Genomic DNA, 15,900 nt, shown 5'->3' on the forward strand with positions numbered 1-15,900 from the left:
ATATATATATATATTTAAAGTTAAAATATCATTTCCATCTCTATATTTTTTTATTTATCAAAACTTTTTTGATAATTCAAGTTCAATTTACATTGTTTTTTCTTTTTTAAATTACCTTTCGGTTATAAGCAAATAATTTTCTGTTTGATACCACTCAAATTATAGGTATCATGTATAACATTTTTTCCATCACTATTCTAGAATTTTAGTTGATATAGTTGAAAAAATATACAAAAATGAAAACAAAATCATAAAAACTAATAAACTAACGAAAAATATTTAGGTGTATCTCAGACATCTATTTATATACATCCACCAAATTGTCTAATTATAATTTGCCATGTGGCAAATTTTTCTTATTTTTTTTAAATATTTTATTTTTTTAAAGTGTGTGATGAGAATGAGATGCAAAAAGATGAGTGTTGCCCATGATATGTCTAAGTATTGCCCTTAAATTTATAAATAAGTATCTTACATTATAAGATCGTTTTAACGATATTTTTATTATAAAATATCATGTCCAAGTTGATGATGTTTTGCCAATGTTTTTATTAACATCTACGCATCCCTTAGTTGTTACGTCATATGAAATTATAAACATAATACGACTGAAACTTAATGCATATTCATTAATCATTATATTATTAGAGTGAGTTTAGCTCAATAGTCATTGACATAATCTTTCTTTGTAGAAGTTTGAGGTTTAATCTCATATCCCCATAATTGTTGTTCTAAAAAAATACTTTAAGAGTGATGTTAGGTCAAAAAGAAACGCGGGCATATATTTTGTAAAAAAAAAAAAAAAAAAAAAACTTTTTAGTCCTATGTGTTTGGGGGTTTTTGGGTCTAGTTTTTATTTAATCCCTAAGTTTCAAAATGTTACAGTTTATCGTTTTTACGTTTTGAGTTTGATTCAATTTACCCCTTAAATTTTTAATAGATTCTATCAGTGTCTATTAGTGACATTGATAGACACTGATAGAAGTCGTCTGATTCTAAAATTTTGCTATATCAAATAAATATTTTTAACAATTTTACAGTTTGAAATTATTTCCCTTTTTAGAATATTACAACTTTACCTTTGAGATTTGAGTTTTTTTTTTGTTCCAATTTGGTACTTAGGTTTCAAGATTTATACTTATGACCTCAATTCTTTATTATTAAATACTCATTTTAATTTTTGACATTAATATTAATTAACTTAAAAAGATTAAAAAATTTATAATTAATTTAGTTTCACTAGTTTTTTTAATTACTATTAAAATTAATTTAAAATTTCCAATAGTTTAAATTAGTTACAAGACTATGGCAAATACTAAAGTAAACATTTAGTAGAAAAATAAAAATTCAAAACTGTAAATCTTAAAATAAGATCAAATAAAAGCAAAACTAAAATTTCGTAACTAAAATGATAGGATATTAAGTTTTAAATTGAAATCAAACTTGAAACTTTAAAACTAAAACCATAACATTTTAAAAATAGAAATTAAAAGAAAATTGAAAAAGAAAAGACTTTTTTTTTTTTTCCTATTTTGTATTAAAGTAGGAGATGTGTATTAGTTTGGTAAATGGTTTAATGAAGTGGAAAAATGGGACATGTTTTGTGTAGGAGGATTAACGTCAACACCTTCATTCTTGAAGAAATTCTTTCCGTTGGCATTCGAAATGGCCCAAAAACGAGAAAAAGAGAACAACAATTACTGCAAATACGAAAATCGAGGCTTACAAGTCTTCACCTCTGCTTTATATCTCACCGCTTTAACTTCCACTTTCTTAGCCTCTCACACCACCAGACACATGGGTCGCAAGAGAACCATGCTTTTCGGCGGACTTTTCTTCATCGTCGGAACCATTCTCAGCGCCGCCGCCTCCTCCTACCCCATCCTCATTCTCGGGAGAATCTCTCTCGGCTGTGGCGTTGGCTTCGCCAGCCAAGCCACTCCCCTCTTTCTCTCTGAAATAGCCCCCACCAGAATCCGTGGAGCTCTCACAAATCTCTTCCAATTCAACGTCACTCTCGGCATTCTCTTCGGCAATTTCACAATTTATACTACATCCAGGTAATCTTTTTTTCTTTCTTTTTTTTTTAAAAGAAAAACATTCTTACATTAATCAAATTTCAAACTTTTTCAATCTGTGTTGATCGATTACATATCAGGCTTCAAAACGAATGGGGATGGAGGTTGTGTCTGGCTTTAGCAGGGGTTCCTGCTCTGCTTTTTACTGTTGGAACAATCTTGGTGGAAGATACTCCCAACAGTTTAATCGAACGTGGGCATTTGGAAAGAGGAAAATTGGCGTTGATACAAATCAGAGGCACTGATGATATCGAAGCGGAGTATTTGGAGATTGTGAAAGCAAGTCGTATTGCTCAAGAAGTAGAATACCCATTTGCTGATCTTCTCATGGGCCAAAACGGTCCACCATTAGTTATTGCAATTATGTTTCAAGTCTTCCAACAATTCACTGGAATCAACGCAATCATGTTATACACTCCACTTCTTTTTAAAACATTAGGCTTCGGCAACAATGCGCCTCTATACTCTGCTATCATAACAGGGGTCGTTAACGTCCTTGCTACATCCATCTCCATTTACTCCGTGGACAAGATCGGTCGACGAATGCTGTTATTAGAAGCTGGAGTTCAAATGTTCATCTCGCAAACCATCATCGCAATTATACTTGCGCTTAAAGTCCAAGATACTACAAATACTTTGTCGCACGGGATGGCGATTGTGGTTGTGTTAATGTTATGCACTTTTGTTTCGTCTTTCGCTTGGTCTTGGGGTCCACTTGGATGGTTGCTTCCTAGTGAAACTTTTCCATTGGAAACGCGATCTGCTGGGTTAAGCGTTACGGTTTGTGTTAATATGATGTTCACTTTTTTGATAGCGCAATCTTTTCCATCGATGCTTTGCCAAATGAAATTTGGGATCTTCTTGTTCTTCTCTGGTTGGGTGTTGGTGATGTCGTTGTTCGTGTTCTTTTTGCTGCCGGAAACAAAGGGTATTCCTATTGAAGAGATGACGGAGAGGGTGTGGAAACAACACTGGTTTTGGAATAAATTCATGGATGATGGGGTTCAGGAGAGTGAGGATTCAGATTAAACTGTACTATTGGTGAGTACACAACAACTATAACCTTCCATTTCATTTCTTATTTTGTTAGTTAGCTTCCAGTTTTGGGGTAGATTCTACTATCATGTAGAATTTACAAAAAAAGAAATTATGGAGCATAATCTTGACATTGTATATGGTCCTTGTTCCACGATATTTGTGTACATAATGGATTATAATAAGGGTCCGCACAATTGTAATAAGAAAAATAGTGGGTAGCACATTTTTGTTGTGTTTTCCACTAAATTGTACAAATTATAGAAAATTATTTTTATTTCTCTTTAAAAATATTTTAATTCCTTTTTTATGTGGGTGATGAAAGGATGATGCATAAAGATGATTACATCTTATGATGCACTCAAGTATTATCCTAGCAACGATAGTAACTCCCATTAGTAAATTTACGATCTAACCTTATTTTTTACGTTGGCTAAATAGCAAAATAAAAAGTTAAATCTCATTTTCAATTTTTCTGTTATTGTTATTTTATTCTCATTATTCGCATGTAACAATATATTATATCTGTTATGCTCAATACTTTTCGTATATCAATCAGTTGAAAAATAGAAAGGGGTTGTTTGGGGTGCAGAATTGAGATAGAATGTCTGCATTCATATGTTTTTGGAATTCATATATCTGTATTTAGGGTACAGAGTTATTTGGTCTGAGTTCATATGTTTGTACAAAGTTCATATATCTATGTATCTGATATAGTTTTTTAAAAATTTTTTTATTCAGTAATATGCTTTTATAGTTATTATTTTTATTTTGAAACTTTTTTATTCAATAACTCTACCCATCTTTGTTTGAATATAATATAGATTGAAATTTTTTCCTTTTAATTATAAAAATTTTTCTTTTTGCTTCTCTCTCTCTTTCTTTCCTTTTTTTTTTTTTTTTTTGGCAATGGACAACAATTAATGCGTTGCATTTCTTGTAGAAATGTGTTTAAATAAAATGAGAAACCAAAGTGAAATAAAAACTTTTGATTCTTACTAATTTTTCTAAATGAATTTCATTATCATATTCTTCTTTTTCTTCTTATTGATGCTCTATATTTTTACTATATCATGAATTTTTTAAATTAAATCTCTGCCATCATCTTAACAGCAAATGGAATGTCACCATATTTCTTCAACAATTTCACTTTTTCTTCTAAATTTGGAGGATCATCAGGAAACAAATCTCTATTGTTCACTAATTTTTGTTGGAAAATATTTCAAGATTTTTTTTTTTCATTTTATGGTTTTCTCTTTGTTATATGTTACATACTTTTCAACTACATACATAATTTTTGTCTAAATATCTTTAACACTCATTTGATATGTCAACTCAATTAAATAATCTTTTTATAATTCTTGCGTATAAATATTGCACTTAATCTAGATAAAATAATGTTTTGTATATAATCAACAACCCTACAACATATTTTAGCAGTCATCAAGTCTTATAGTAATCGGAAGTGGTTGCCGAAGTTGATTATCAAAGATGATTTTTTTTGGAGTTTGTAGTCGGAGGTGGTTGTCGGAGCCTGAAGATGGTTGCATAAAAGTGTATTGGATTTGGTTGTCGAAGTTTGTCATCGGAGTTGGTCAGGCGAAAGTAATCGTCAAAGTTGATTATCGAAGATGATTTTCGCTAGAGATTGTAGTCGGAGGTGACTGTCGGAGCTAAAAGTTAGTCGCATAAAGGTGGTATTGGAGTTGGTTTTCAAAGTTTGTCGTCGAAGGTGGTTGTCAAAGGCCGAGTTGGTCGTCGGAGTTGCTTGCTCAAAGGTGATCATCGAAGGTGATTTTTATCGGAGTTTGTAATCGGAGTTGGTCAACGGAGTTTATTGTCAAAGCCAATTAGTCGTCAGAGTTGGGTCACCGGAGGTGGTTTTCGGAGGACAGAATTGGTTGTCAGAGTTGGTCGCACGAAGGTTGTCGGAGCTTGGAGTGGGTCGCCAGAGCTGTCATCGGAGGTGGTTGTCGGAGTCCGGATTTCGACATCGGAATATCATCGGAGGTGGTTGTTGAAACCTGAAGTTCGTCACCGAAGTTGTCATCGGAGGTGGTTGTCGGAGTCCGAAGTTAATTCTCAGAGTGTGACAGTTGCTAATGGGTAGAGCCACTGAAAAACATAGGAAAAAGGGAGAGTTGGGGTGAGTTGGTAAAATATACAACTCAACTCTACCAACATTTAAAGTTGGTGGGCCAAACAATGAGTTGATATATTATACCAACTTAACTCAACTCATGTTGGTGAGTCAAACACCCCCAAAATATATTAGTCAAACTAATATACATAATATTAATTATATTAGTAATAGAATTTGTAAACCAAAATAAAATATCGATAAACTAAATTTATTAGCCAACATGTTCTTGTGCACACTTGTTATATTTGTGTACTTAAATTTGAATATTTGCTAATACATTATCATAAACTTATAAATGATTCCATTTTTCATGTTGAAATATTTAGGCCCTGTTTGATAACCATTTTGTTTTTGAAAATTAAGTCTATTGACACTATTTCCACTTCCAAATTTCTTCTTTTGTTATTTACTTTCCACCAATGGTTTAAAAAATCAAGCCAAATTTTGCGAACTAAAAAAATAGCTTTCAAAAAGTTGTCTTTGTTTTTAGAATTTGGCTAAGAATTCAACTATTATACTTAAAGATATACATCATTGTAAGAAATGAAATAGGCTTATTATTTATAAACAAAAATAGAAAACAAAATGGTTACCAAAGAGGACCTAGTCTTGGTAACCATTTGATTTTCTTTTGTTTTTGTTTTTGAAAATTAAGTCTATTCCATCTACATTTCTTACTATGGTTTGCATCTTTAGTGAGTATAATGGTTGAATTCTTAGCCAAATTCTAAAAACAAGGACAACTTTTTGAAAATTACTTTTTTTAGTTCTCAAAATTTGGCTAGATTTTTTAAACTATTAGTGAAAAGTAGATAACAAAAAAAGAAATTCAGAAGTAGAAGTAGACATGACTAAATACATTTTCAGTGCTTAAAGAAACCAAAAATGTTAAAGTAAAGAGCAACATTAACTATTCCTGAGCCATTATTGAAATATCTACTTAAACAACTTAATTGTACATATTAGATATCTCTAGATTTATTTAGAAGATTGTAAATAAGTATATATATCAAAAGAAATACTATAGAAATATCCTAAAATTTCTTTAGGAACCAGGAATCGTTAGAGAATTCCTTTAAATAAGGATGAATCTCATAAAAATATCTGATAGCTTAGATCCTAGAAAACACAGAAAAATTTCTATTATTTGATTTTCAAGGATCTCACACCTAAATAGGGGTTGTATTCCTATTTGTAAGACAAGACAAGAAAGGAAGAAAAGTTGAGTTAAAAAAACTTAGAAGTAAGAAAAAGTGAGAAGGGTGAATATTGAGAGAGTGAAAAAACATTTCTTTCAAACGTGTTCATATTTGTACTTTCTTAATAAAAGTTTCTTTCTTCCCAATTATTTATCTTTTTCTTTCGTGTCAATTTCTTCAACAAAGAACGTGCATTTAAAATGAGTTATACAACTTAATCAAATGCAATTGAGAATTGCATATGTTCCTCATTTCTTTGTGTTGATAATTAAAGACTGATAATTATTAATTATGAGAGTCTATTATATTACTAAATCAAATATTGATAGAGCAGATCTTTACATACTTAGCTTCTATTCTTTCTTCACAATCTCAACGTGAAAGCCATCAGGAAACTGTACACCTGGGGTTCGAACAATATTGCCTCCTTTAATTTCCTTCAATCTAAATGTAAAAAAAGTGCCATACAAAAAAATCTACATTAAATCTCTCGTACACTATTATTTTGATACACTGCGTACAAGAAAAATAGTTACAAATATAGCAATCAGACTGAATGTATTAATAACACAAAGTAAAAAAATGTAGATCTAGCTCTCAGTGTCTTTCAAAGATAAACTTTGTTGATAGGATTCTATCAGCGACGGAGTCTATCCCTAATAGGAGTCTATGAGTTATAAGCTCTATCACTTATAGATTTTGTTATATATGCAATTATTTAAAAATATTACTATACACTTAATTAAAAGTGTTACCTATTGTAATTACCTAAAAAGAAATTTTATTGTTTATTTAATTATTTATGCATAGTTTAAATAGGTAATAAGAGAGATTAATTACGTGTAGTTGGTAACCAAGTTATGGAGAAACATAGCCATCTGCATTTTGGCAAAGTCTGCACCAATGCAAAATCTCATTCCCCTACCAAATGCCATGAAATTCTTCGATGCCCCCATCACATCTCTGCTTATTATTATTAATTAAACATTTTGAAAATGATTTCAGATGACAAAACTAAAATATTTATAAAATATAATAAAATTTCAGAATATATCAAAGATAGATATAGATAGACATTAATAAACACTGATAGACATCTATCACTATCAATCAATGTCACTGATAGACATTGGTAGAAGTCTATTAGTGTCTATCAAAATAATAGATTTTGAAATTTTGTTATATTTTGTAAATATTTTTGTTCATATTTCTATATTTAAAAATAATCCTTAACATAATATAATAATTAATTTCACAACTATATTTGCATTATAACATCTATACAACTCTTCGAGCCTGTCATAAAGTCTACAAAACTTGTTATACTTTTTTATCTAAAGATTCAGGTTAGTTACGTTTTTTATTTTTTTAAATTCGACATTTTATAGAAAATAAATCTAAAAAGAGGAAAAGAAAAAGATTTAGGAGTGAAGGACAAAGAAAGAGAAAAAAAATTAGAGAGAATAAAAAACCTTTGAAGAGAGAAAAGATGCGAAAAATTATTAGAGAGAAAATTAAGGAAATGGTAGAAGTTAGAGAGAAACAAAGATAAAGTTGCTCAAAAATTTTAAAAAGATAATTACAATTTTTCTAATAAAGTTTTAAGACAAAATAAAGTGAAATAGGATGAGAATTTATAAATATGAAATAATAGTAAAAAAAAAAATCTATTCATAATTACCTAACAAAAAAAATTGAAATAACCTCTCAAGTGGTCGATAGGGAATCACTTCGAGTCATTTTAGAGGTTTCCGAAATCATTTTCTCATCATTCCCAAATATCACAATTTTGAGAAAAAAAGATAATTTAAAGCATGTCAAAAATGATTTTGGTCATTCCAAAATCACTTACAAACATGTTTATTCATTCACGAATTTCATAATCCAACTATGTAAAATTAGATAACAGATCTGTGAATATTTCTAAATAAGAATGTATACATATATATAAAGGAAGAAAACTTGGATGCAACACCAATTAACACCCAATAGAAATGTGTTATGTGATACTTTTTTAATGTTTTTAAAAAATATGATTTTTTTAAAAAAAGTTCCTTGTGTATAAAGGAAGAGAACATGGTATAAGACTCTATCTAATCATTATTCTATATAAAATGTACGAAGATATATATTATTTAATTGAATAAAGGTATCTCCCATCGCCATGGATTTAAGGTAAGTGGGTCAACGTAATTTTTTTTAATCCAAAAGATTGGCTGGAGGACAAACCATAACAGCCCATCCTTACCCATATATAATATAATTAATAATTTAATTTTCACATAATTTTAATTAAGTAATTTATTAGAATATAATGAACTATATTATTTCTTCTTACCCTTAAACTCAAGGTCTCTTTAATGCTCTCCAAAAGATCCCTGGAGCAATATTTGCCAACCTCAATGTTTCGTTCAAAAACCATTAATTAAGTTTTAACTTGTTAATTAATTAATTTCAAACATAACTAGAAAATAATTTTCCAAGTGCTTTCTTCACCTTGAATGTAAATGTCATGGATTTGTATTCATTCCAAGTAATCTCACAACTTTTATTTTTCATCTCCTTCAAAATTCCTTCATGTTCTACCTGATGATCAAGATTTTGCATGCAAATTAAATATGTTAATAAGGAATGTGATGAGATTAAATCAGTTAAAATAATGTTTATAGATGATGCTTAAAAGTCATCTCAAACTCAATGATATGCTTTAAAAAGGAACGTAGCCTTAACTTGTTCAACACGTGGGGATGGTCTATGAGAAATTTGATGGCTAAAGTCAAAGCAATTTCTTGGGTGAGAGCCGAGAGGAGTTCCATCTTTTTGGAGTTCATGTAGAACAAAATCAAAATAATCAATGCGTTGTTTTCTTGGATTTTGCTGTCTTTCTTGTAGCATGTTTTCCAACATTCTCATTACTCTTTTGAAATCTATATCTATATTGATCCATATATATGTATTTTGAGACGTACTCAATTTTAGAAAAAATCAACAATAAACTAAAATTTGGATTAAGTATAAGATTTATTGAAAAGACGTTCAACAACTAAAACTAAATTAGACTAACAAAAGTGTTGTTATATCCCACACCATGGGATGATATTTTTTGAATATATAGTTTACTTTCCTCACCTCAATGTAAACTTTAAATATGTTACTAATTCCATATAATAGAATTCAATACATAAATAAATGATTTAATTAATACAACTTTGTTATATCTTGCGGCCAAGTGATGCTATTATATTATTAGTATTAGTTTTTATTTTTTTCTAGTTAGGTTATTTTGAATTCTTTATTTGAAGTTGTTTATCTGAGCATGCAACTTAAATTGTGTTCATACTCAATTTTTTCTTTATTAAAAAAATAAAAAATAAATCATTTTCAAAAAATAAAAAATAAAAACTGCCCATCATAGTTTTTTATTGACCAACTCTTTGGGTTTCACAAACATAAGTGCAACAAAGGTATTTTCGGCATTTTCTTTTTAAACTTTTTCCTTTTTTTGAATCTAAATAATTGGAATCTTCGAAAGTTCAATTAATGTAATATGGAACCTATACCTCAATCATTAAAAGTTATCCCTCCATTTTTATATAAACGAAGTTAAAAAATTATGCTTTATTTTTAATTATAATCAATAATAAAACATCTTTTGGAATTTCAAGAGTTTTCTGGCTTTTTCTTGTAACCTTTTGTTCAATTGCAGAGATTTCCAATTTTCTTATGGGGACGGGAATCCATCTCGAACGGGACAGAGATTCTCCGATTAAGCGAAAAATGGGGGAGGGAGTAGAAAAAAAAATTCCTCGTGAACTAAACGGGGACGGGGACGGAAAATGTCCCTACNCCACCCCCGCCCTATTCCCCGTCTCCGTCCCGATTAGTTTCTACATATTTATTTAGTATAGTTATCTAATGTTATTATTATTATTATATAAATATTACATTTAAATTTCAAATTTGATAATTTATTGTGAAAGATATTGAATATGTTTAAATTGAATATTTAAATTTAGATTATATATGTGAATAATTTGATTTATATTTATTTCTTTCTACTATAATAAATTAATTAGCTTTTTGAGGCCAAAATTTTAGTAATTTATCTTTAAATTCATGTAAAACTACCATAATAAACAATTTAGTGATAAAGTTAATTATTTAATTAAACTTGTTCACATTAGTGATTTAAATTAATTGATTTTTTTAAAAAAAAGTAATAGGGAAAAATTCCTCGATGGGAACCCGATCCCCGTGAATTCCCGCCCCGATCCTCGTGGAAAATTTCGCGGGGATGAAGAATAAAATGGAGAGTGGGAATGGGAATGAGGAATGGCATCCCCGACCTCATCCCATCCCGTGAACATCTGTACTTGCATTTTCTTATAACTTGTTTTTAATAAATATTTTTAGAATCTATTATAACAATGAGAAGAAAAACTATGATTATTGTTATTATAAAAGCAACAAATATATCCATTTAAAAGTTTTAAATTGCAATATACTCATTAATTTTCTATTTTTTCTATGTTTAACAAACAAAACTATTATCCTTTATTATTTAAAAATTTTTCTAATGACTAATAGATATAAAAACAATAAATAAACTATTTACTTGCGTAAAGAATAAATATATAAACATGCAAATGCTTCCTAAAATACTATTTTTATAAAAAATCATTGGTTCAATCCATAGTGACCACCTACCTAGGATTAAATATTCTACGGTTTTCTTTGATACTCAAATGTTATAAAGTCAAGTGAGTTGTTCTGTGAGATTAGTCGAGATGCATGTAAGTTGGTCCGGACACTCATGGATATAAAAATAATGTAAACTTTAAATATATAATTAATTTTATTAAATATAATTTAAAACAGAAATAAATTATTGTCAAAGTGAGTCTAACTCTATGATATTGATTTGTCCTCCAATCTAAAAGGTCAGAGGTTTAATCTCCCATTTCCGTAAGAGTTGTACTAAAAAAATCACACAAATAAATTATTAAATTAATACAATTCATTCGGTATGAGGGATATCTTGTGGCCGAGTGATGCTATTATATATATTATTAGCATTAGCTTTTTCCCATCAGGTTACGATGAATTCTTTTTATAGGAGTTTGTTTGTTCTTTTAAGAATATAGATAATTAGAATTCTCATATGCCTGAAATATTACCCAACATTTTAGATGTTTGTGTTTGTTTTGAATTAATAATTTATAAAAATGTCAGGAAAAAATATTTGAATAATATATGTTTACTTTGCTCTATTCATGTATTGAAATATCTTAAGATTATGTGTTATACCATTAATGTTCTTATTAATTTTTAAATATTTATTTATTAATCTAAGATAATTTGAATTTATATCACATGGATTTTTTAATTTAATGTTATATTTATATACCAGTTTTAGATTATAATATCTTTATATGTTATTTTTTACAATAAATTAATTTATAGTTTAGTTTCATTAGGTTCTTATAAAATATTCAATTCTAACTTTTCTTTTTTCAAAATAAGACCATCAATAAAATTGATGGCATTTTAGAGCATATGTCATTAATGTACTTTTAAATAATAAATAAAAAAAACTGTGAAATAAAAACATTAATAAAAAAAATAAGTATAAAAGAAAAATAAAACAAAATTTTCACTAAAAGAATGTCATCCATATGGTAACCTTAGAAATCTATGATTCAAAAAGACATCCAAAATTGGTTAGATGCTACATTTCTAGTTTCCTACAAGTCAAATGGGATATTTTAGGTGTTCATCCCAAAAAATCTTAGATTATCATAAAAGGAACGACCCTTAAAGTATATATCATAGAGTGCACTTATCCTTTTATAACTTACTCTATCAATAACATAGAATTTTTTTTTTTTTTTTAAGACCTGCTTAAGCAAAAAAAGAAAAAGATTTTGTCATAGAAGTTAATGAGTTTTTTTTTTTTTTTTTTTTTTTTTTAATTACTCTTGAAATTAATATTTATTCCACAAAACACTATTGAAAATGATGAGTGAAAATGGACAGTATAACAATACTAATGTGTAAAATTAAACATACATAACATCATTTGCAACCATTTTAATCTTGATCTATATAGTACTTTGAAACATGAGTTCAAAATAATATGGTGTACAATCTCCCATTCTTATATTTCCACGTCATTTTACCTTTTTTCATCGTAATAAAAAAATAAAATAAAATAGAACAAATTGAAAAAACTACTCTTAAAATATAATAGTACTTACAATTACACCCTCAAATTTTCAATTGAAAAAAAATAAACCTCAAATTTATGCAAGTGTTAAAATTAGACCTTCTAACTTATATAGTTATAGACCAATAAAATAAAAAGCCCTCTTAAAAAAATTTTATCGTTGAAAGGTTAAAATGAAACTTTTTGAAGTTTAGATCATAATTGTAACTATAAAACGTGTTATTTAACCTTTTTAATATTTATAATTATTTAACCTACTTTAAAAAAATATATGTCTACTTTCCTCCTCGATTTCTTCCATATATTATTAATTCAAAAAAGAAAAAGAAAACCCTGAATAAATAAAAAAGTTACCGGTAAGCATTTGTGAAAAGAGGTTCCAGGAATATCAAGAGAGAAAGAGATCAAACTCCGAATGAATGCAACAAAGTTCTCTCTCAAATTTTTTGAACACCTTTGTGGATCATAACTAATTGATCTCTTTGCAGTAAGATCAAATATCATCTGTATGGAAGCAAATTAGTATTAATAAGGGAGAAAAAAAAAAAGAAAACAAATAATTAAAACAAGTTTATTTCAAACATAAATTTACATTTAACTGTATATTGAGATGCTCATTTCTTCAATCTTGTAGTTACTGCAACTTCAACTTCAAAAATCATATTTTTCAAACTTTCAATTCCAAAAACATTAATAATCATGTTCTTCAAATACTTATGCATAAAACCATACAAGGACCCCACAAATTGTCCTCCAAATATCTTTCGGAAGGTCTCTGGATACCAACAGTAAAACAATTGTTCCTCTTGTTGAAATATAACATAATTCAGTTCAGAATCTGCTGAAATAATTAATGGTTTCCCAACTAATCGTGTTTTGAAAATTGGTCCATACCTGAAACAAAAATACCAAAATTTGAATATATATATATAGATGGTTTCCTAATATACAAAAAAAAAAAAAAGGAAAAAAGAACATTTACAGTAGTTGAGAATTCTGTCTTTGATGAAAGGAGATGAATCAAAAGATGGATTAGGAGCAAAGAACTGCCTTGATTGACCAAGTATAGGAAAACCCATTGAACCTTTTGGAAGTTTTCCATTATATTTGGAATATTTCAAAGCATAAAGCCAAGTTATAACACTAAAAACAACAGTAGCACCCATAACAACCCACATTTTGCTCACCCAATTAATTAAATCATGAGTTTAAAGGTTAAACAAGGAATTAAGAAGTATATGTAGACGATACTTACACAAGAAAAAAAGATCACGAGAGAGAGACGTGCACGTTATGTTGGAGTTCAAAGAAGATTTCGTAATAATGTAATGGTTAAAATACCATTTTGGTTTCTATATTTTGGAGTTTGTATAACTTATGGAACATATTCTGTTCAAGTAATGTCATAATTGATATAATTATATCAATTATAATTATATTATAATTATGTAATTGATATAATTATAAGTTCTCAAACGGAAGGTTAAGGGGGGTGTAAATTGATACATTTATAAAAATGTAAGGTTTAAATCAGATTAGTATAGGGTTTCACTTAATATAATCCTTAAAGTTTTAGGATATAAATTGATATTTTTTTTAAATGATTTTTATGCAAGACAATATGTGAATATGTTTTGAAAATCTATAGTAAAACTACTAATAAATAACAAAAAAATTTTTTAAAAAATCAACAACAAACTAACGTGAGAATTAAATTTAAGATTGATCGAAGGAACGAGGATTCAAATGAGAAGACTTGAACAAACTCCCAACTATGAGGACAAAATTAATATTTTAACCTAATTTAATTTAATACTAAATGGTTAATACCGTTTAATCCTTGTATATAACGTGTGGTACAATCTTACACTTACTTTAAGGACAAGAATTCTCACAAGTGCATTCATTGAGCACTTCAAGTTTGTTGGAAAAACCGTTCACCACAAATTTAGCGGTCAAATATTGTAATAGATGATGAGTGTGAGTATGAAAATTCTCAATTTGTTGATCCCTAACTTTATTTAGATCAATTTAATTGAAAGATATAGAAATTCATATTAGGGTTGCAAAATTTCCCGTGGGACCCCGCCTCAATCGGGGCGGAGAATCCCCGGTTTAACTGGGGATGGGGTCAAACCAGAAATTTTTTTCGGGGTTTCGTCTGGGGACGGGACGAAGATGGGGATGGTATCCCCGCCCTGACCCCTATTTGATATATTTATATTTTTAATATTTTATAAATATATATTTACAATATATAAAATAACTTATTTATATGTATGTTTATAATGTATAGATTTATAGTGTTGTGAAGCCCAATATTAAATATCTAAATTCTAAATCTAAGCTCAAAATTCAAGCCCGTTTTAATCAAATTTAAAATAAAATTTTAATTAAAAAAAATAGAGAATCTCTGTGGGAAATTAGTAGGGGCATCCCTACGGGAAATAGGGAATGGGGCCTCGCGGGGACCCTGTTCCCCGACGGGGAATCCCCGCCCCCGTCCCCGCCTTCAAATGGCAGGGACGAGGGCAAAAATGGGGGATAGGCCCCGTTGCCAACCCTAATTCATACTATGAGGATAAAGTAATATAATGATATATTAAAAAAAAATAGATAAAAAGGATTCTTGTGGTTTACCTAATTGGTTTATAAAAGGGTAATAATGGCGATGGTCAAAAATTGATTTCTATATTTGTAAGTATATTATATGTCATACAAATAAATACTTCGCACATATATGATAATTTTGAAATTTTCGAGTTTATTACTGATACACTCTATTATTACTAATACACTCTATCATTGATAAACTCTCTTTTTTAAAAACTACTTTTTCTAACATATTTCTTACTTTTTCAAATTTTAAGTAGAGGACCTCACATAATTAAAATAATATTCTGTCTCTCATTTAAGTGTCTTCAGTTTTATCCTTATCAAACACAACTTTTCATACCAAACTTATGTTTTAAATCTTAAACTTCAGTTTTCTATTTTCTTTGTCTCCATATTTTTGTCAAGTTTCAACTATCATCTTTTTGGCAAGTTTAAAAGAAAAACTTAAACAACCCCCTTACAGAAATTTTCGTAAGTTTAAATTAAGAAATTAACTAACTTTGGGATCGGTATTCACTCTGAATGGAGAAGCTATAGTATGGAGGAGTATAAAACAAAGTTGTATTGCTGACTCCACCATGGAAGCGGAGTATGTAGCTGCAT

The 15,900-nt window shown here is 28.8% G+C and overlaps 1 protein-coding gene and 1 pseudogene across 1 annotated transcript in view; one reads left to right on the forward strand and one right to left on the reverse strand.

Moving 5' to 3' along the window:
- Nucleotides 1-3,301, forward strand: part of LOC120091813 (sugar transport protein 13-like) — a 3,537-nt gene extending 236 nt beyond the window's left edge. The window contains exons 2-3 of the mRNA XM_039049950.1: nucleotides 1,610-2,060; nucleotides 2,159-3,301. Of these exons, the coding sequence (XP_038905878.1) occupies nucleotides 1,610-2,060; nucleotides 2,159-3,107 (1,400 nt within the window). The 3' untranslated portion in view covers nucleotides 3,108-3,301. The remainder of the gene's footprint in view (nucleotides 1-1,609; nucleotides 2,061-2,158) is intronic.
- Nucleotides 3,302-6,808: 3,507 nt separating this feature from the next.
- On the reverse strand, nucleotides 6,809-13,875 carry LOC120090703 (annotated as a pseudogene).
- Between the last annotated feature and the right edge of the window lie 2,025 nt (nucleotides 13,876-15,900).

This window comes from Benincasa hispida, chromosome 11 (assembly GCF_009727055.1).
Source record: "Benincasa hispida cultivar B227 chromosome 11, ASM972705v1, whole genome shotgun sequence".
Lineage (NCBI taxonomy): Eukaryota > Viridiplantae > Streptophyta > Magnoliopsida > Cucurbitales > Cucurbitaceae > Benincasa > Benincasa hispida.